A 22,872-nucleotide genomic window follows, 5' to 3' on the forward strand; every position below is an offset into this window, starting at 1 on the left:
AATTTTTGTTTAAATATGCACAAATTCTAATTCCATAAACTTACCAAATATTAACAAAGCAAACTTTTGAGGCATTTTTGAAACTTAGTATCTGCATCACAAATATACAATTAGTTCCTTTGTTATCCATTTGCGGTAGTCTTTATAAGCTTGGTAAAATGATCTATGATATATTCTTAGTATTACATATTATCTCTGCCTAAAGACCTGTACTTTTGTTTCATCTTATAGAGTTACATTCCTTAGGAAAACCTATTGATATGTAGTAATTATATCAATTGGTTGATACTGATCTGTTGAGCTGGTTGTGTTAAGGGATGTAGTAATTATATCAATTGGTTGATACTGATCTGTTGAGCTGTTGGGCTATGTTATAATATTCATTTTTCTGTTATTCTAATGTTATATTCTTAATTATGATTAATACCATTCCTTTCTCTTGGAAGTAGATTTAACAGTGTTATAGAAGTAGAAATATGAAATGTTAATAGCATGCTTAGGATTTTATTTTTTGAATAATATAATACTTTTATTTTTGTTTTATTATATTTTAGGTACATGACTGAAAGCATTAAATTGTGATCAGTGGTTTTCATAAATCTTGCTTTAAACATTCTATCAGATTAAAAATATGTAAATTGAGATTATGTAAAATTCATAAAGTAGGTAAATATTGGCAAAATTGCTTATAAAGTTTACACTTAAGAGTAACTAGTGCTGCTTTTCATCATGACATGGTTTTTTGTTTTCCTATTATTTTGTCATACCTTAAAAAATAATTTTCTTAATTAAGGATGGGAAAATTTCTTTTCTTGTTAAGATAGTGTAAATTTCCACTTTAGATGTGAGGTTTTAAAAGCTAAAGTTAATTATATGACATACATTAACTTTATTGTGTATAGAGAGGCAAAAATATAAAATACATATTGTTCAGCAATTATTAAATATTCATTACAGAAAACAATATACGGGTGATTAGATTTTACATTTTTTATAATCTGTATACATATTTCAAATAGTGATTTAAGTATGATGTCAGTTTGGTTTTGCTTATGAAATTATTTTTAAAATATCTTTATATTCTGCATGTAATTTATTTTATTTTTAAATCTCCAAGATTATGCCTTTTGGGTAGTTATTACTACATGCTGTTAATATTTCTTTGAGAGCTGGGTTTAAAAAGAGCCAAATCTGAATTGAAGTGAGCACAGTAACCATTTTGGTAGTATATCTGATGGACTAACATTCTTTTCTGTTGTTATTATTGCTAAATGATTTCTTAGGTAATTTGCCAGTACATCCAAACAGAAGTTATAAAGCTTTCTTTTTACAACTCCTATTTTTCTCTGGTGAGAGCAAGTATGCTATGGTCTCTGAATGGTTTCTTCTAGCTTTGTATGAATATTTTAATTTAACACGTTTTAAAAATTCAAATATTTATGTAGCTTCTTTCAGAAGGTTTGTATGGTTACTTTTGTAATTACTATTTAGTGTTGTCTTCTCTGTTAAATTGTAAGCTCCCTTGTGGGCAGGAGTTGTGTTTGTTGCGTTCATTGCTATATACCCAGTGCCTAGTGCAGAGCCTATCATCTAATAAGGATGTAAGAGGTATTTATCGAATGAGTAAGTCCACATTCATGCTTATCGTCTTGGCGTCTCATATAATTTTTTATTTTAGGAATCATCTAGTTCAGTTACTTTATTTTATATAAGCCAAGGGAGTATCTCAGACCTTTAGAAGTTAAATGAGTCGATCATACATATGTTCTTTCATTAATTGAATGTTAGATGATCTCAATAGAAATATTCTCAGATAAGTCATGAATATACCTTGAAAATATTTTATTTACTACTTTAGATAAATGTCAGATAAGAAAGTTGTCTAGATTCCATCTATAACATTAATTATAATGAATGTATTGATAACTGAATTTTAAAAGTATGGGTGAATCACTAACGGTGTTAATTTTATAACTCAGTATTTGTTTTTAATATTTGCTTCAGTACTTTGTTTGAATCTTTGACTTTAAGTGGAAGAATTTAATAATTCTTTTTTCTTGTGCCCTGGCAAAGTAAATTTTCTGTTGACACAAAGAGGCCAATTACTCTCTTCTGATCGTAATTTCTGAAGATAAACTCTCATTAAAGGCAGGATAGTTTCTATCAACAACACTCTACCTGGTTTTTCACATACATTCTCATAAAACTTCATTGCCTGAATCTAAAGTTGTAAGACAGTTCCCCCCCCCCCCTTTTTGTCTTTTTTTCGTGACCGGCAACGGATCGCAACCCTCAGTGTCGCACCCGTACCTCGCTCAGCCAGTGAGTGAGTGGCCGGTCTGTATGTGGGAACCGAACCCTTGGCGGGAGCGCCGCCGCGCTTCCCAAGCGGTGCACTGTAGCAGTGCGCCACCAGGCCAGCCCATAAAGTTGTAAGACAGTTTAATTTGTTGATAGGCCAACCGCTCAAGTTAAATTTCTCTCCTAGTTTTCCAGCTACATTGTCTCTGAACATGATAGCTGACAGCAACAGGCCTGCTTTGCTTGAAGAGAAATCTAGTTATTTAGCAATAAAGTGGTTTCTCTGAAGACCTGTTGCCCATAATTGCTGTTATAATATTAGTGTTCTTCCTACACCGCAGAGAGACCCTGTCAGAATGTACACTCTAATATCTTGATTCCCTATATAATACTTAAAGTAGTCAAGAATATTGGAGAGCCCCAGTACAGGGAATGACCAGCAGAGCTGAGAGAAGGACAGGGTGTCCATGTATTTGGGAATGTCTGAGAAAAGGACTAGAAGCATTTCAAAACCAAGAAGTTTATACTTGACTTACTTATTAAGATTGTTGTATTCCTTAAGAATGTATGAGGGTACTTTGAGGAATGAATAGATATCCTACTTGATATGGTACCCTCAGGAGAAATTGAGAAATGTTTTATGGTCTTGTTATTTCTTAGTTGCAGTTTTCTTTTCTTTTTTTTTTTCCTTTTTGTCTTTTTTCATGTCCAGCAACGGATCGCAACCCTCAGTGTCGCGCCCGTACCGGACCGGGACCGGCAACGGGATTGCAACCCTCAGTGTTGCGTCCGCACCCCGCTCAGCCAGTGAGCGGGAACCGGTCTGTATGTGGGATCTGAACCCTCGGCGGGAGCGCCACCGCACTCGCAAGCAGCGCACTGTAGCAGTGCGCCACCGGGCCGGCCCTTAGTTGCAGTTTTCTGCTCTTTGCCAGTTCCTTTTCAGTAACTGTGATTTTTATGGTGTTCGAGATATTTGAACTTGAGTTAAATTTTCCCATTTTCTTTTTTTTTATTTTTTTTTTTCCTTTTTGTCTTTTTTCGTGTCCGGCAACAGATCGCAACCCTCAGTGTCGCGCCCGTACCGGACCGGGACCGGCAACGGGATTGCAACCCTCGGTGTTGCTCCCGCACCTCGCTCAGCCAGTGAGCGGGAACTGGTCTGTATGTGGGATCTGAACCCTCGGCGGGAGCGCCACCGCACTCCCAAGCGGCGCACTGTAGCAGTGCGCCACCGGGCCGGCCCCTAAATTTTCCCATTTTCTATCTGCATTGACTACTTTCTTATCTGTTATGCCTAAAGTTAATGTGTTGTACTCTGTTTTTAATATATATTAAATATATTGTTTTTAAAAGCTTAAATTTATGTAGAATAAATAGGATCAACTGCAGTTTTTTTGTTGTAGTTCTGAACTACAAATTCCCTTCATTCAAGTCTTTATTCTTGGTATTCAGTAGGGAACGAGAAATCTTGACCTACTCATATTGCTTCCTTTATTTAAATTAATTGGCACTAGTAATTATACTAGTTCAGCTCACTCTTATATAATTTTGTTTGTGGGAAATGTTGAGATTTGGGGGCATGATTTTTGTTTTTTCTCCACATGAATTAGTTCTTGTTTTCTGTTCTTTGGAAGTATTCTGTAAAGAAAATAGAACACATTTATTACTCTCCTAGGTAATTACATAAAGGGAAGGAGCATTTTCTGTTGTTAGAATACATCAGTTACAGCTATCATCTTACCATTTTTTATTTTCCTTGTAAGATTGATCAAGCAACTAAAATGCTATTTAAAACTTCATTAAGTTTAGAAATATTTGTTTGCCAATGTGTTGATGTAGTGGTCTCAGCCTCTGCTTGGTAAGGGCATTTGTAACTGGAGAAAGCTTCCTCAACCTGAAGTCTCACATGTTGTTTTCAATGCATTCTTTTCCTTCATGGGTGCAGTTTTCATGGGACTTGTCCAGTCACTGGATTGTTAGTCTTCCCTGTGCTTAATCTACATAGGGCCTAGAATGCTCTTTACCATCATTCTGGTATTACACTGTACTAAAAGGTAATTTATTTCCTATTTCTCTAACTCTCCATGTAGTGCTTTTTGGAAGCCTATAATAGTTGCAAGGTAAATTTGCTACCATTGTTGGAATTTCTTAATCTGTGAAATAAATTCATTGATAGATTTTTAAGGCCCACTCTAGTTCTAAAAGCTATTAGTTATAGTAATAATATCGTGTGAGTACATTTTATAAAAAGAGCATAAATCTATAAGAAAAGAAAAATCCAAAAGAATAGTGTCAGAACAAGGGAGTACCTGAACAAATGAATAAACAAAAGTAGCAAGAAAGTAGAATAGAGAGAAGCCAAATAATAAAGGAGTCATAACATTAGTTAATGTTTGTAGACCCGTGTTACCGTGTAAATTACTCCAACAGGAAACATAACCAAGGACTTTTTCAAGGAATCTCATAAAACCATACAGAATATTCAGTGAGAATTATTAAAACAAAATTATTATCTAGAACAGAAGATATTGGTTAATTACTAGTATTCAAATATTTTAGAACTAGGATATTTTATGTAGTTTTTTCATCTAATTCCAGAATTTGTCTTTTTTGTGCCCTTGACTAGTCCAACACTTTTTCTGTGCTAAACTCACTATACTGGTTACATTCTTCTGACAGTCAGTCCTTTCCTATCATTCTTACCTTATAATTGGATAGAGGAGAAAATGATTACAGCGTAGCATCTGTGCACCGTGAAGCTTAGGCAGTGGGCCCCAGCCTGTGCAATACCGAGCATCCATTACTTTATTATTTTTATATATTGTTCTTTCTACCTTTTTCCTAAGAGAATTTAAGCAACATACATTATCTCTAAAGAAATCTTCCTCTATGGCAGTGAAGTTTTTACCACATAGCAGTAACTTTTTTCTTGTTTGATATGTTTGGTGCTCCTTGTGAAATACACGAATGTGCAGTATCATGGTGGTATTCTTAAATTGAGAGCTACTATTTTAGCCTAACTTGAAGTATAGTTTACGTCAGAAACCCAGGTTGGGGCCGGCCCGGTGGTGCACTGCTACAGCGCGCCGCTTGGGAGCGCGGCGGCGCTCCTGCTGAGGGTTCGGATCCCACATACAGACCGGCCGCTCGCTGGCTGAGCGAGGTGCGGGTGCAACGCCGAGGGTTGCGATCCGTTGCCGGTCACAAAAAAAGACAAAAAAGGAAAAAAAAAAAAAAAGAAACCCAGGTTGAGTGAGCTTTTTTCTTATTGGTAGCAAAACTGTCTGGTACAAAACTAGCTACATAACAGATAGTTTTTGGTTCAGATAAAAAACTGAGCAATTTTCAAAAGTTCATAGAAGTATTTGTACTACTATTATTATTATTATTATTGCATCTCGCCTGTACAGGGATCAAACCCTGAACCTTGGTGTATATTATCTTTTAATTCTATTTTCCGCAAACTTTTTGAAGACCCCTCATATTATGAGCAGAGATTATGTTAAGACTTTCCTAGAGCTTATTCCATTCCTTTCCCCATTTTTTCTTATCTTCATTGTGGCCTTCAGCAATGTCTAGCAGATAACCACAACATAATCCCTTGCACAGAATTAAATCCTCAGCTTCACTGCAGCACCAGCAGTATAACTTGGACTGCAAGTTGCCACAGATACTTTGCAGGCCTACACTAGAGCAAGAATATAATTCACTGGTCAAGTAATGGCCCAAGTCATTTACTTCTTGATTTGGGACCTTTGTTACTTAATTTAATATCTGTAGTAATGAGGACGTTTTAATTTAAAAGCTCATTTTCAGGTGTTTATGTTTGAAGTTAAAATTGTCAGTATGTTTTCTGTTTTTACAGTAAATGTATATACCTTTCAAGCACAAAAAGATAACTCTTAATTCATTTTTTAGCTTAGTTTTAAGAAAAATAAACTCATTCTTTTTTTGATTTAAACAAATAACTTGGCTGTAGTCAGTAGTTAACTTGCACCCTGTAAAATCATGAAGTCTGCAACATTGAATCGATAGACTGTTACAGCTTGGTCAAAACTCAGCTGTCTGTACATATAGGCGGCATCTCAGAATACTGAAAAACTTTATAAAAAATGTTTTTCTTGTATTTTATTAGCAGGCTTTTTTTTTCTCTAGGTGATTTTGAATTGTAATTTATACTCAGATGCTTTTCTATCACACGATGCCATTTAAAACTATAGCATATTATTTTTGCTTCCTAATGTATCTAGAGAAAAAATTGCCTGCCTGCTATGTAAGAACAAAACAAAGAAAAAAAAAAGTGTAGAAATTGTGATTTCTCTTAATATTTATTGTAAAGATTAGGTTTCTCTTTAGTGTAGCAGAGTAAGGAATACTAGCCAAGGAGTCAAGAGACCTTGCTTTCTGGTCTTGGTGTAGCAGGTAGTTAACATCATGTCCTCGAGCAAGTCATTTTATCTCTCTCTTTGGGCCTTGGCAGCATATTCATCACACCAGGAATTGGAACTAAATGATCTCCAAGGTTCCTTCTAGTTCTAAAATGCTATGATTTATGTATGAGTTTCTTTTTAACATGGCTTAGTTATTTCTGTGGTATGTGTTGTGCATACTTAAATTAATTTCTTTTAATTTTAGATATGATGAATGGATTAAAGCTGATAAAATAGTGAGACCTGCTGATAAAAATGTGCCAAAGATAAAACATCGGAAGAAAATAAAGGTAAGTACTTATTTTGCTACATATCATTAGCTCTTAATTAATGAACTTTTCCTCTAAAATGGTGCAATTAAATGTGTGTGCTTTAGTATTATTCTTAGTGTTACTCTCTTGAAATAGCAGATTTGTCAAATGCTAGATTTTGTTAAAATTAATTTTGTCAGGTTGTGGAAAGCATTTCAGAAACAGTAGTAAGTGATCTCTGAGGCTTTTTCAGTCCTAGCACTGTGTAAGGCCATCAAACAGATTTCACTTCTTTCCTGCCCCTCTAGTCCCCAACTAAGAGTCATAGAGCAGTATGGCTAGGAGACATGGATTATTGTAATAGCTGTAACCCATTCCATGGAAGAAAAAAGGCATTTGAGGGCAGAGGAGAACGTGTCTGACAGTCTTCTTTTCTCATCTTTTTTTTTTCTTTTTAAAAAAATATTTTATTTATTTATTTTTAAAAAGATGACTGGTAAGGGGATCTTAACCCTTGACTTGGTGTTGTCAGCACCACACTCCCCCAAGTGAGCTAACCAGCCATCCCTATATGGGGATCTGACCCGTGGTCTTGGTGTTATCAGCACCACACTCTCCCAAGTGAGCCACAGGCGGGCCCTTAAAAAAATATTTTAAATTGTTAATTGCTTTCTCATTTTTATCTGACTGTAGGTAATGGCTTAGAATATGTTCACAAGACCCTGTTAACCATGGGGTTCTACTAATGAGGAAAATTAATGTTACTTTCATGTATGGTAGAATTTCTTAGTCATTCTAAGACTAAATGTTTCAAAATGGTTGATCAGAATGGAGAGCACTAACTGGGTTTCACAATATTTTTTATCTTTTAATGACTTTTTTATACTTTGAATGATATATGTAGTTTAGATGCTTAATTGTTCTTCTGAAATTCAATCTTCATATTTATTCAAAGTAAGGAGCTATTTAACTTCTCTAGATACTGAAAGCTTCCCCCCAAAGTAGTTATTCTTTTCTCACTGTAAATTGGGTCCATGTTTTAAAAATTTCAGTGTAGCAGCCTAGTACTTACAACTCAGGATCTCTGAGACCTCTTTTCTTGTCTTGGTGTTTACTGGAAAATATGTCTCTATTGAGTTCTTGGCCCTTCCCCAGGCATATTGAAGTTCCCAGTCCTAAGGGAAAGAGGCATGTGACTTTTGAAAAGGCTTCCTGGGTAATGTTCTGTTATTGCACGTTCTTCCCTCACTTATCTCCTCTTACTCTGGAAGCCACTATTTTAGAGGCTGTCCTCTGACAGCCATTAAATGCTGTATTTGAACTTGGACTGGGGTGGTCTGTTTCTGCCTTCCGCATGCGTGGTAGCTGGTGACCTCTGGGATAAAGTAATGAAATGTTGAAAAGACCGCAGTAGCAGAAAAATTGGAAGAGCACCAGTCATTGATAGGCTGTGGTAGTCTGTCTACACATATGCCTTCTCTGTGAGTTGTGAGAATTAAGCCTAGATACTTTAAAGCAGTGGATCTCAGGCTTGAGCATATATCAGAAGCACTCGGAGGACTCCTTGAAACTCAGATTACCCAGCATCTCTGATTCAGTAGATCTGGGATTGGTTCTAGGAGTCTGCATTTCTAACAAGTTCCTGGAAGATGTTAAAGTTGCTGGGCCAGGGACCACGCTTGGAGAACCACTACCCTAAAGCATCTATTATACATGTGAGGAGTCAACTTTTCTCTCATGCATCTGGAATGACACTAGCTAGCTATGTACTATCCTTAGGAGAATTGTGAAAATTGCCCCTCAGATGTTATCGTGTGACTGTATAAAAGGACTTCAGAATTGTTTGCTGCTAACTCATGCTACAGAGAGCTTGTCTAAATTATTTTTCCTATAAACTACTTTAAAACAAATTTTAAAAGTTGTTTCCAGCAAATGTGTTAGGTAGCCTTTGCTCATCTATTTGTAAACAGAGAATTTGAGAAAATTTCTCATTTTTTTACTGCAACATTAATCTGTTAACAAGGTAGGAAGGTTGCTCCTGACTTCAGTGTACAGTAGATCATTTGTTTAGAGTTTCTCCCAGCTGTCAACTGAATGGAAGTACTTGGAATTTTGTCATTCTTAATCCACATTTTTTAATGAGAGTGTTAGGGATTTTTAAATGATTAGGTTTAAATTGTAATTCTCTTTTTTAGTGAAAATTTAATTTAAACTTTCACTATTGTAATTTAATTTTGAAGAATTTATAACACCAATTATTAGCAGTATGTAGGTTTGCTAGTCTTAGTCGCCTGATTGCTAATGTGATTCCCACTATTAAATTTTATTATAAATACAAGAAACTTTTATTCTGTAGTGTTTTGTTAAATAACTTTAAAAAATCTTTGGCCGTTTTGAGGGAATTTTTGTATTTTTAATGTTAAACATTTAACAGTGTATTTTATAATTTTGAGTTAAAAATAGGTATTAACATCATTACTAATAAATGTCTCATGATAAATTATGGCTAACATGAGATGCTTTTTTCCCCCCCCTTAACCTTAGAATAAACTGGACAAAGAAAAAGACAAAGATGAAAAATACTCTCCCAAAAACTGTAAACTTCGGCGCTTGTCAAAACCACCATTTCAGACAAATTCATCATCTCCTGAAATGGTATCCAAACTGGATCTTACTGATGCCAAAAACTCTGATACAGCTCATATTAAATCCATAGAAATTACTTCTATCCTTAATGGACTTCAAGGTAAACATAAACATTCTGTTGCATGCAAGTATTTGATTTTAGTTTTTATAAGTCAGATTTTATAAAGGTAATTCAATGACATTATCAAGTTGTTTTTTAACCAGAATTTTGTTTTCTCTATTATTACTTGAAATAAAATCAATCCTCGATTGAGGCCTAGTAATCTTTCTGTTATTAGTAGATCCAAAGGTACCATTAAATTTTACTTAAAATTTAGTGTTCACCCTATAATAGTTACTGTATTTTTTTTTCCAGGTATAATCTTTTCTGTTGCCATGGAAAGCATAGCTTGTATTATATAATATCAGACTATAAAACTATACTGACAGCTTTTTGCAAATAATAACAAACTGGTTATCTTGATAATGTCTATTATGATTTTTTTTGTGATGGTGTTATTGCTTAATGTTTAAGGCAGAAGGAAGTCAAGTATAATAAAAGCAATGAGGACTGGTGGGGGAGATTTATTAAATCTGACTGGCAGGGAAATGGGGATATCTGATCTATGAAATAAAGTAAAAGAATATATCTCCATAAAGATATTTTGTTTTTCTTATAACTTGAGAGTTTTAAAATTTATTTTGAATGTAGTAAAAATTGGTTTTTGTCTCTTATTTTGGATGGATATTTACATGAACTTATTCCTCCATAAACCAAATGCTGTATAATATTCCAAAGTTGATTTTAAAAAGTTTCCTAATGTGTCTGACATAAAGAATCGTGTATGGAAAATACACGTATGTTTTAAGGAACAGTAATAATACAGACCACTAGTATGTCTCCATAGCAGTGAGGAAATAGTGTTTACTTAAAAGTTTTTGATATGTTTCCTCCCAGAAGTAAATACTAGCCTGACTTTTGTGTAGCCATTGCTTTATTTTTCTTTAGAATTTAATTATCTATATATATTTCTAAAGAGGATATTCTTTAGTTTTTTTTTTTTTTTAAAGATGACCGGTAAGGGGATCTTAACCCTTGACTTGCTGTTGTCAGTACCACGCTCTCCCAAGTGAGCCACGGGCTGGCCCTTTGTTTAGTTTTTTAAAAACTAAGCAGGAGGCTTATGCCTAGCTTTGTAAGAAAGCTTGGATGAAGGTTCCCTGAGAATGTTATCTGAATAAATCTCTTAAGTCATATTCTGATTTCAGGTTCTACTTCTGAGAGTTTACCAAAGGCCCTCTAGGGAATTCAGTGGGACAGGGTCATAAGCGTGTTTTGGGAGACATAGCGGCTCATGACAGAGTATCTGACACAGTCATAGTAGATGACTAGAAGGAACATGCTCAGTGGAAGTGGTAGGCCACTTTGTATTTTCTGATTCAGTCTTATTGTGATTTACCTCTAGCTCTCAGAAGTAGGTCAGAATGTTTCTGCTGTGCAAAATGATGTTGTGAATTGATCCATGCAGTATAATGTACAAATCTTTCTATATCAGCACATTCTTATTTACTGAATAGATGTATTGTAATTTATCTAATAAGCTCCTAATAAAGAGACATTTAGGTTAGTTCCTATGTTTTTCCGATTACAGTTCAACAGTGAGCATCATATTGGCATACTTTTTACATTTCATATGTTGCTCTTCATATTTCTCTTTCATGGAGAATTTTTATTTTATTTTTGATGACAGATCAAATTCAAGACATTTCAGATATATCCAGTTAAAAATGATCATTCATGTGAACGCATGTATGTATGTCTATGTATATGTAAGGAAAAATTGATCCTACTTGTGAGTGTAGAACCCAGACAGCTAAGAGCCTGTCTCCTTGGCCTGAGATGGGCTGGGAATAGAACTAGAAGGTGGGTGATAGCTGGAGTTCTGTGAGGATATTGAATGTCTTCAAAGAACAGCCTTCCACATTCTGGCACTGAAGATCCCCTACGGTAGGATCCCTGATGAATCACACTAATCCTCATTGCTCGTAGCAGGATAAACTTCACAACAAAATAAATCAACAAATAGTATATTATTAAGAGATGGCAGTAACTGTTAGAAGTAGCAGTTATAGCACTTTGGAGGCCATTGAGGGGAGAAAAAGAGAAGCTGTTGGTTTTTCATTCTGAGTCTAAATTTGTTTTTAATTGTGTATATGTTTTGCTTTGATAATTTAAAAAATGCAGCCATTCAGGAACACATCGTAAAGATTAAATATTTTAGCCATCTTAATTTTATCAGTACTTTTGTATACTTAGCAAATTTAGCTAAAGAACATGCATAGATTTCTCAGTAGAGTGTTCTAGTTCAGGTTCTGGAGTCAAATGACTTAGATTTATATTTCATCTTGAGTTTTTCTTAGCTTTTTGGGGTAGTTTAACCTCTAAACTCCATTCTCCTGATCCGTAAAATGGGACTAGTAACAACGTGTCCCTCACAGAGTTATTGTAAGGATTGAATGAGGTGATCTGTGCAAAGCATATGAAAGCATCTGGCATGTAGTAAGCTCTCAATAAATGTGACCTTAAAATCATAATAAAAAGCTATTATTTTTATACCTAATTGAATTTATTTGCTAAAAATGAACATTGAAGAAATAAATTCTATAATTATTTTTGTGTAAGGTATGATAAGTTCTTATGTCCATTTAAAAAAATATCATGGAAATCCATTGTTCACAGAATTTTTGAATAACCATTATTGCATTGAAAAATGAAGACTAAAATTTTGTTTGTTTGTTGTGGTGGCTGGCCTGTACAGGGATCCAAACCCTTGACTGTTAGCACCATGCTCTACCGAGTGAGTTAAATGGCCAACCTTACAATTTTATAAGAATACTGACTCCATTATTTTTTATTTTTTATTTTTTTCCTTTCTGTCTCTTTTTTACTGACCGGTAACGGGATCGCAACCCTCGGTGTCACGCCCGTACCGGGGACCGGCAACGGGATCGCAACCCTCGGTGTTGCGCCCGCACCGCGCTCAGCCAGTGAGCGGGAACCGGTCTCCACATGGGATCCGAACCCTCGGCGGGAGCGTCGCCATGCTCCCAAGTGGCACACTCTCCAGTGTGCCACCGGGCCGGCCCACTCCATTATTTTTTACTCATATAAATTTGGAGGTTTTTTTCTTTTTTATAATCAACTTTATTGAGGTATAATTTACATAAAATAAAATTGATGACTTTTATATTGATAATTTGCTGAGTTTTGGCAAAAGTATAGAAAGGAAGATCATAATAGTAGAACAATCATGATAATAGAACATTTTCATCATTGTCTTAACCTCTTTGAAACTCAGGTTCTTCACCTGTAAAGTGGGGATAAAAGCTGGCAACCCGGCATGGCTACTAACTTAGGAACTAATACATAAAGTGTCTGGCATGTAGAAAACAATGCCAGTGTTTTTATCATGCTCATTGTTTATTTTCTCTTATTTTCTAGCTTCTGAAAGTTCTGCTGAAGACAGTGAGCAGGAAGATGAGAGAGGTGCTCAGGACATAGGTAATAATAGCAAAGAGGAATCTAAGATTGATCATTTGACCCACACCAGAAATGATCTTATTTCAAAAGAGGATCAGAACGGTTCATCTTTGCTAGAGGAAAACAAAGTTCATGCAGATTTGGTAATATCCAAACCCGTGTCGAAATCTCCAGAAAGATTAAGAAAAGATATAGAAGGATTATCTGAAGATACTGATTATGAAGAAGATGAAGTCACAAAAAAGAGAAAGGATGTCAAGAAGGACACAACAGATAAATCATCAAAGCCACAAGTGAAACGTGGTAAAAGAAGGTATTGCAATACAGAAGAGTGTTTAAAAACTGGATCACCCAGCAAAAAGGAAGACAAGGCCAAGAATAAGGAATCACTTTGCATAGAAAACAGTAGCAACAGCTCTTCAGATGAAGATGAAGAGGAAAAGTCGAAAGCAAAGATGACACCCACCAAGAAATACAATGGTTTGGAGGAGAAAAGGAAATCTCTACGGACAACTGGTTTCTATTCTGGATTTTCGGAAGTGGCAGAAAAAAGGATAAAACTTTTAAATAACTCTGATGAAAGACTTCAGAACAGTAGGGCCAAAGATCGAAAAGATGTCTGGTCAAGTATTCAGGGACAGTGGCCTAAAAAAACACTGAAGGAGCTTTTTTCAGACTCTGATACTGAGGCTGCAGCTTCCCCACCCCATCCTGCCCCAGAGGAGGGGGTAGCAGAGGAGTCACTGCAGACCGTGGCCGAAGAGGAGACCTGTTCCCCCAGTACAGAGCTGGATAGACCAGTGCCAGTCAGCATCGATAGCAAACCTATTGAAGAGAAAACAGTAGAGGTCAATGACAGAAAGGCAGAATTTCCAAGTAGTGGCAGTAATTCAGTGCTAAATACTCCTCCTACTACACCCGAGTCACCTTCATCAGTTACTGTAACAGAAGCCAGTCGGCAGCAGTCTTCTGTGACAGTATCAGAGCCACTGGCTCCAAACCAAGAAGAGGTTCGAAGTATCAAGAGTGAAACTGATAGCACAATTGAGGTGGATAGTGTTGTGGGGGAGCTCCAAGACCTCCAGTCTGAAGGGAACAGCTCACCAGCAGGCTTTGATGCGAGTGTGAGCTCCAGCAGTAGTAATCAGCCAGAACCAGAACATCCTGAAAAAGGTGAGGGAGGAAGAGCATACGTTGAATTATTTTAGGATTTCCCCTCTTAAAGTTTTGGTTTCACAGTATCTCTTGTAATACATGAGGCATTTAAGTGATGTACTTGTGTGGACATGGTAAAAATGGAAGTTTGAAAGGTAATTTAAATATTGAGTGGTGGAATGCATTTAAAAGCTTGAGAAGGCTTTAATGTCCTTTGCTTGAGCCGTCCATGACACTTCATTAGTGGATCAGAACACATGTTAGAAATTGCACCCAGGCCCAAATCCAAATCTCTTTGATAATCGATTATATACACTGGTGGACTATATGGCATGAGCAGCTTAAATATATTTCTGTAACGTTGTTTTTGCAATTGTAATGTGCAGTTTCTCACAAACATTTTGATTTATTGACAGACCCCTCCACCCTTAACCAAATACTGTATGTAGGGGTTTGGAGCAACCAACTGTCCAGGCACTGCTTTCCGCAGACAACCGTGTCAAACTGATTTTCAAGCCTGACTAACTTGTGTGAGTTTGTAAAGGAATTTGATGCTTTCTTAGATGCATAGCTTCCAAATTAAAGGACCAGTGTGTGTGTTAATAACCTACAGTAATACTTTTTTGATTTTCCTTGAAGTTGTTAAAAGTGGAAATTCAAATTAGTACTTTCCGAAAGTATTAGTGCCTTTTGATGGTGCCATAGCTATACTTCTGTCATCATTTTTCTCATAAACCACTTCACTCAGGTATCTTTAAATCCGTACATACACTCTTGGCTGACACTTGGCTTTGAAACACACTTTCCCGTTGTAAAGGTAGAGCACTGTTAGTGTATGTATTTTATATAACATGTCAGATTTGAGTGTGCTAGCCTTAGGCTTTTAGCTAATCTTAAAGAGATGTGGTCTAGATCAGATTAGTTAATTCTACGTTTTCTCACAAATCTTGACTTAAAACATTTCTGTTTTTAAATAAATAGTAAAAAACACAGTTGCAATTAAAGTGGGATGTTCTTTGTTTTTTTCACTTTCCAGCTACTGTGATTGTATTTGTGTACCATCCTATCTTGTATGAAGTACCCAGGCATGAATAGGGTAATCTTCAAAATGAAGGAAATCCTGTATTACAGAAGATTAGATAGGCTTTCAACAATGATATAAGATTTTATACCTGTGGTTCTTAAGAGGTGGTAGCCTTATGTTCCTCATATCTTAAGAGAGATTCAGATTAACAAAAAAAGAGTTATGTTATCTTGTCTACTAGTAGACTAAGTCAACACTGTCCTTTTGAATCTTAATCTAGACTAGGTTAAAAAATAATGGAACTAAAAAAAAAAAAAAAAAGGAACTTGAGAGGGACTCCCCAATTTAGGGTAAGAGAAATCATCTGCTTTATCAGATAAAAACATTATTCCATGTATTTTTTAGAATTTATATCTCTTTAGAAATAAGTTCTTAAGCACCTATTTCTTATGACCTCATTTAATAAATTTGTCTAGTATGAATGTTAGAGAATCCACATTATATTAAATTTTACTATTTATATTTAGTTTTTCCTTCTAATTTAGCCTATAAAGGTTTTTATTTCTTAGTATCTAAAAGTGTTAGAATTAAATTTTCTCGAAGAGAAGCCTGGCAGTTATTTTTAAGATTTGGTACTTCAGTATAGTAAATATCTAAGTCACCTGTCTTATGTTTCACTTAAATTGTTATATTAAAATAACCTTAGGAAAAATAAGATGTGACCCATTAAAAAAGAAAATTAGGAAGTTGCTGATGTTAATAGCCTATCCTATTTTTGACCAAGAAAGACATGTTTTCTACAGTGAAGGTTGATTTTACTGCTAGTAAACAAGACATGGAACATTAATTTGTAGCAAACATGGCATAATTTTATCCAAATATTAATTTATAATAATGTATTATAGTATCTGACATTGGAACCAAATGGAGATAGCACTTTAGTAGTCTCTGGAAAAAAAGCTTGTTTTGTATATTTGAGAGGAAATATATGTAATTAGAAAGACATAGAAACATAGCAGATGCTAAGGACCAAATGAATAGTACAGAAAAATGCTACCGTTTGAAGTAGTGATTAATCAGTGAAGCCTGGAGCATGAGGGAAGGACTTAGTGGAAGGTAAAGGACGTGGGCTAGTCTTTGAAGAAAACATTTATTTACAATATTTGGGATAATTTTCCATCAAGCAGATGAGACATTTCTTAGAACTGCTATGCTGGATTTGTAAATGATATACGTCCTGACTAACTGGTGCCATGGTAGCTAAGTTATTCTTGAAATAAATTGGTAAAAAAAACCCTAAAAATGAATTACTGCTAAAATTTATCCCATTAATATCATTATATTAATTAAAAATTATGTTAATATCATTATAAGACATAATGTCCTTAACATTTTAACCTGTAATTAAATCTTAATATTTTGGTTTTATTGAATCTTAACAAATTTCAGCTTTTATTTTCAGCATATGCCCATTTTTTAATTAATAGACTCAAAACTCCCAGAACTGTGTTGAGAACTATTTTCAATTTGTATATGATTTTTCTAAGAAGGGTGTGCATACTTTATTTAAAAACCCCTAACTTTGGTTAAGTGTAAGAATTCAGCTTCATTAATGACAGTTTATTAAAAAATTATAGTAATTTCTAGGATCATTTATAAACTCATACAGAACGTGTAGTTTCAGAATTGTTCTGTGCTTTTAAAATGTGGAATTAATTTATACCTAGGGAATGTTTGATTTTATTTTGTGTTACTTACTTTCTTTCCCATCATAGCCTGTACAGGTCAGAAAAGAGTGAAAGATGCTCAGGGAGGAGGAAGTTCATCAAAAAAACAGAAAAGAAGCCATAAAGCAGCAGTGGTAAACCACAAAAAGAAGGGAAAAGGCAGTAAGTGTGAAACCTCTTATTCTTAAAATATGAAAATAATAGACATATTTTTCCCCCATTAAGAAAAGGGTATTCCGGATATGGGATAGTTCAATATTTTTATTTTGTCTTTACCCTCAAAAAAGTCACACATAGGTTTTCTGATCCTAGGTAAATTCTAGGATTAGGGAAGTTGGTATTATTTGGCAGTGGTATTGATTACTGATGAATGATCAGGTAATCCTTTTTAAAATAATAACCAATGTAATGTAAACATCAACATGTTTTTACCATTATGTTCCACAGTTCAAATGGAAACTTGCTATTATATGTTTCACATATTATGAAATGCTTCAATTATATATTATTTTATTTCAATGAAATTGATTGCTTAGTAATTCTTCAAGGCAAAATCTACATAGAATTAAATAATCAAGATAGCTTTGATAGTAATTCCAGCAACTCCAGTGTATGGCATTTATCTTTGGTTCCCCAAACTGTGTGACCTGAGAGCAGCTACAGGCAATGCTTTTGCTAAGTATGCTCCAACTAAAGACTTAGCAATGACTCTGTTCGTCAGAGTATATATATTTCTCCTGAGGGCTGCACATTTTATCTCTCTTTTGTAGACAAAGTAAGAAGCAGAAAATATGTAAAGAATTTTTTTTCAGGTGCCCCACACTGACCTCCTGCTGCTCTTCCAGGAGACTCCTGCCACCTCCACTGCCTGACCTTTGCTAGCAGCCGGCTTGGCTGCACTTCAGTGCAGAAAAGGGTTATTCGGCCAGCTCCCCGAGGTTCTGCTGAGCCCATATGACTTCCAGGCGGTGAATATGGCGTCCCTCGGGGCCCCGGGCGGCTGTGCTCAGCAGGGCCATGAAAGCCCGGCTGAGGCAGGCCACTGTGTAGAGTGGGGCCAAGCCTCGGGTGGCTTAGCTGTGAGTTGCCAGGGGTTCCAGAGCAGCAGTGGGGGAGCTGGGAGGGGATTCATATAAGACGTGTGTAAAAGAGTGGTGGAGTTTTCTTCTTCCCAAAGTACTGCAGTGGGAGGAGTTGCTGTGTACCTCCATTACGATTTCACTATCTGGAAAAATTTCCAGTCTTTGAGAGCCTAACTATTCTTTTTTTTTTTTGGTGGTGGCTGTTAGAAGAAGAATCAGTAAATATATGCCAAATTGGTCATCAGTGATTTGGTGTAACTGTAGGATATTTCAGAAGTGGTTTTTCTTACACTGCAATGTTTTTAGTTTTCAAGACTTTGCCATTTACATGACATTTCCTAAGAGGGCTCATCTTCAACTAGTCAGTTAATATATCCATATAATTTAGAGACATAATGTTGATTGTAGTCTCCCATTTTAATGATTAGGCTTCTGCCATGCTAAATCAAATAAGTTAACTATTCTCTGAGAATAATAAAGTGAATTAACTCTGATAGAATCTAAAACAATACTTTGTATCCAGAAAGAGGTAATTTAATGGAAATACTGATTCTGTTATCTATTCACATGGCTAGCTGTCAAGGTTAAGTATTCTCATTCTAGTATTTTGGAAGCTTCATTAGCAAAGGCAGATATAACATAATTGTTACACAGACTTATGAATTCTTCATGAACTACTGAATATATTTACCAGATTGAAACTGATGGTTTATTTTAGTCAATAGTCAAGCTACAATGTAGGATTACTCAAGAAATTCATTATATAGGTCAAAATTTAGAGTTTATTCCCAAGGAATTTTTTATTGAATATGGTGATTGTGCATCATTATTGTTTGTGGCTGAAGGAGTAGGAAAGTCTTAACATGTACACAATCTAAAGTAAAGAAATTACTGAGTTTCTACAGTGAGTCATTTTTAAGGATACTGTGTTTTATTTTATATATTAACATAATACAACAAAAAGCCATTCAGATGATTTCTGTATATTTGACAATCTGCCAAGCATAATGGAAGATTAGTGTGAGTGATTTAAAAAAATATATATTATTGTCAGTTCAGGTAAGAAGAGTTTTTTTGTTTTTCTTTTTTCCTTAATTAAGATGCTGCTGCATTTGTATGTGATTGTCCAGGTTTATAGGCAGGTTGTTTTATTGCAGTAATAAATTCAACTGGTTAATTTTAAATTATTCACAAAAATCTGTGACAAATTTATTCTTACCTTTTTTGTTTCGTAATGTATTTTTTCTTTTTTTCTTTCAGCAAACAGTAGTGATAGTGAAGAACTTTCAGCTGGTGAAAGTGTAACTAAGACTCAGCCAGTCAAATCAGTTTCCACTTCAGTGAAGTCTCATAGTACCAAATCTCCTGCAAGGACGCAGTCTCCAGGAAAATGTGGGAAGAATGGTGATAAGGATTCTGATCTCAAGGAACCCAGTAATCGATTACCCAAAGTTTACAAATGGAGTTTTCAGATGTGTAAGTGACATATATCAAATGGACAGTTAAGCAGTAGAAACTTCATCTTAGTAACAGTTGATGCCAGTTCTCTGAAAAAAAGGCTGTACTGAACTTTAGAGACATACTAACCAGTTATAATGTATAAACCTTATTTGGCTCATGATTTGAATAAAATTGCTGAAAGAAAACTTTTAAGGCTGTCGAGACAAATATCACTGGCTAGATATTTCTGATATGTCAGCAATTTACTTTTAAATAATCTGGTGTTAGGGGTGAGGAATGGATGGGAATACAGATGAGACAAGATTTGCCATAAATTGATAAGTGCTGAAGCTGGATGATGTGTACATGGGCTTTGTTATACTTTTCTCTGAAATTTTGTATATGTGAGGCATTTCCATAAGAAGGAGTTTCTCACACAGGGAAATATCTCAGGTGTTCTTAGGAGATTGAAAACTTACCTTAGAGCTTTTGGAAACATTCTTCCTTTATAAAAGTTATACACACTTATAAAAATCCTAAAAGGGCCGGCCTGGTGGTGCACTGCTGTAGTGCGCCGCTTGGGAAGCGCGGTGGCGCTCCTGCCGAGGGTTCGGATCCCACATACAGACCGGCCGCTCACTGGCTGAGCAAGGGGCGGGAGCAACACTGAGGGTTGTGATCCCGTGGCTGGTCCCGGTCCGGTACGGGCGTGACACTGAGGGTTGCGATCCGTTGCCGGTCACGAAAAAAAAGACAAAAAGGAAAAAAAAAATAAATAAGAATCCTAAAAAATGACAAAAAGGACAGAAGAGAAAAATTTACCCACAGTCCTGTCACTCAGAAATGTGTACAATTTTAACATTTTTGGTGTCTTTCTAGTCTTATTTCTAAGTATGATTTTTTTAGTGATACATTGTGGTGACACTGGGTGTGAATGTGGAAATTTTAGGTCATAAGGTCTTTAATTCTGTGCATACTCATTCATTCAGCAAATATTGTGAGTTTATTATGTTCCAGGCACTGTTCTAGGCTACAGGGAGAAAACTTAGGAAATGCATATTTAGAAGCCTTAGTTTTTTAGTTTGTCTACCTTGACCTTATTCTATAACCATACTCTATGTTCTGTTTTATATGTTAAAATTTTTCCAAAAACACATACTAATGAAAGTTTTAAATTCACAGCGGACCTGGAAAATATGACAAGTGCAGAACGTATCACAATTCTTCAAGAAAAACTGCAGGAAATCAGAAAACATTATCTGTCATTAAAATCTGAGGTAGCTTCCATTGATCGGAGAAGAAAGCGTTTAAAGAAGAAAGAGAGAGAAAGTGAGTATTTTTACCTTACTTTACTTAAACATAAACCAGAGTTTAAGACTGCAGTTGGACTAACTTGGGTTTATGTCCGTGTATCCTCAGGCAGGTTCTTTAATCTCTCTGTCATATTTTTCTCATCTATAAAGCGGACAAAATTATCTCAAATAAAAAAATCATCTCCAGTCATAATGGTCATTTTCATGGAGCTTACAGTCTGCCCCCAAAATTCAGATAGGATAATTTCAGATAGGGAGAAGCACCAAGAAAATAGTGATGTGAAGGCATAGTGAGGATAGTTACTTCAGATTACAAATGGTCAGGACATTGTTGTTGAGACCAGAGACAAGGGGAAGTGAGATAAGTTCACATCTGGGGGAAGAAATGTCTCAGCTTGCTAGGGCTTCCATAACAAAATACCGCAGACTGAGCGACTTCAACACAGAACTATATTTTCTCACAGTTCTAGAAGCTGAGAGTCTAAAATCACAGTGCCAGCAGGTTTTTTCCTGAGGCCTGTCTCGTTGGCTTGCAGATGGTTGCCTTCTGGTTGTGTGCTCATATGGCCTCTGTGTGTGCAGAGAGAGATCTCTGATGTCTTCTTTTTATAAGGACATCAGTCATACTGGATTAGGGCCCCACCCTCCCTTATGACCTGATTTACCTCCCTGTCTCCAAATATATACAGTCACGTTGGTAGTTAGAGCTTCAATGTAGAAGTTTGGGGTACACAATTCAGTCAGGGCTGGCCGGTTAGAGTGCAATCTTGTAACAATTTAGTCCATGACAAGTCCTAGTCAAAGAGAATAGCAAGTGTCCCTAAGACAGGATTTCTCAGACTTGGCAGTATTGACATTCTTTGCTATGGGCGGCTGTCCTGTACATTGTAGGATGTTTAGCAGCATCCCTGGCCACTACCCACTAGATGTCAGTTTTGCCTTCCCATCCCCAGTATGCATCCAAGTGAAGATGTGACGTTGACAGTAGAATATGTAAGTTTGTAGCTCAGGGGAGAAGTCAGGACTAGAGATACAATTTTTAAGTCATTGGCATATCTATAGAACAGGAGCTATTGCAAGTGGTTTTTAAAGCTCTAACACTTGTGTAGATCACTTAGGAAAGAAATGTGGATAGAAAAGAAGGAAAGCTGGGACACACCAGCTTTTACAGGTAGGACTGAGAAAGAGAAGCAAGACTTGAGGACTTGATTTAACAGGAAAAAGGAAAACAGGAGAGGATGACCAAGAAAAGAAAGTATTTGAGAAGGTGGGGGTAGCTGCTGAGAGGCCAGGAAAGTTAGTGGGCTTGACAACGTAGGGGTCATTGGTGAGCTTTTGAGAGCATTTCCAGTGACTTGCGGAGATACAGCTGGATTGAAATTGGTTGTGGATAGAGGGAGAGGTGAGAAGTAGAAACCATGACCCTAAGGAAATCTTGAGTTTTGCAGTGAAGGGGGAGCATAGAAATGGGACAGCAGGTGTGGGAGTAAAGAGAGTGTCACATATTGTAAGCTTGTGACTTTGTCTTCTTGTCCCTCTTCTTCTGCCATTGTTAATCTCCTCTGAAGCACTTTCATTTTCTTTTTCTTTGTGTGACTTTAATTCTTTAACTCTGTACCTTAATTTGTCTAGGCTTTTGGTTTGTGGGGTGGTGGGTCTGTCTGTCTGAGTTATAGAGTATTTGAAAACAGATTGAATGTTAATATATAGAAAGTATATACAGAAGGATTCTGGCAAAGGAAGGAGATCTGGGTTTTTTATCAGCTGGCCAGTATGGGGATCTGAACCCTTGACCTTGGTGTGACAACAGCTGAGCTAACTGGCCAGCCACAGGGGTCTAAGTTTTATGTGTTTGATATCACGTAATCATTTAAAAATAATTAAAATCAGTTGTAGTTAACACACTGACTCAATGCTTTTCCTAAAGCTCCCACTCTTGGATAACCGAAGCCATTTTACACAAGTTTTGTATGTAGTAGA

At 35.9% G+C, this 22,872-nt stretch overlaps 1 protein-coding gene across 4 annotated transcripts in view; it reads left to right on the forward strand.

Moving 5' to 3' along the window:
* The window catches only part of ARID4B (AT rich interactive domain 4B (RBP1-like)), a 139,102-nt gene that overhangs the window by 112,213 nt on the left and 4,017 nt on the right, over positions 1 to 22,872 (forward strand). For 3 of the 4 annotated variants that reach the window (XM_008581175.1, XM_008581178.1, XM_008581176.1), the window contains 6 exons: positions 6,940 to 7,024; positions 9,530 to 9,731; positions 13,113 to 14,324; positions 17,106 to 17,219; positions 19,400 to 19,615; positions 20,762 to 20,908. In XM_008581175.1, coding sequence (XP_008579397.1) covers positions 6,940 to 7,024; positions 9,530 to 9,731; positions 13,113 to 14,324; positions 17,106 to 17,219; positions 19,400 to 19,615; positions 20,762 to 20,908 — 1,976 coding nt within the window. The remainder of the gene's footprint in view (positions 1 to 6,939; positions 7,025 to 9,529; positions 9,732 to 13,112; positions 14,325 to 17,105; positions 17,220 to 19,399; positions 19,616 to 20,761; positions 20,909 to 22,872) is intronic. The other variant, XM_008581177.1, reaches the window with a different exon arrangement.

The sequence above is a fragment of the Galeopterus variegatus genome, unplaced genomic scaffold, assembly GCF_000696425.1.
Source record: "Galeopterus variegatus unplaced genomic scaffold, G_variegatus-3.0.2 Scaffold2288, whole genome shotgun sequence".
Taxonomy (NCBI): Eukaryota; Metazoa; Chordata; class Mammalia; order Dermoptera; family Cynocephalidae; genus Galeopterus; species Galeopterus variegatus.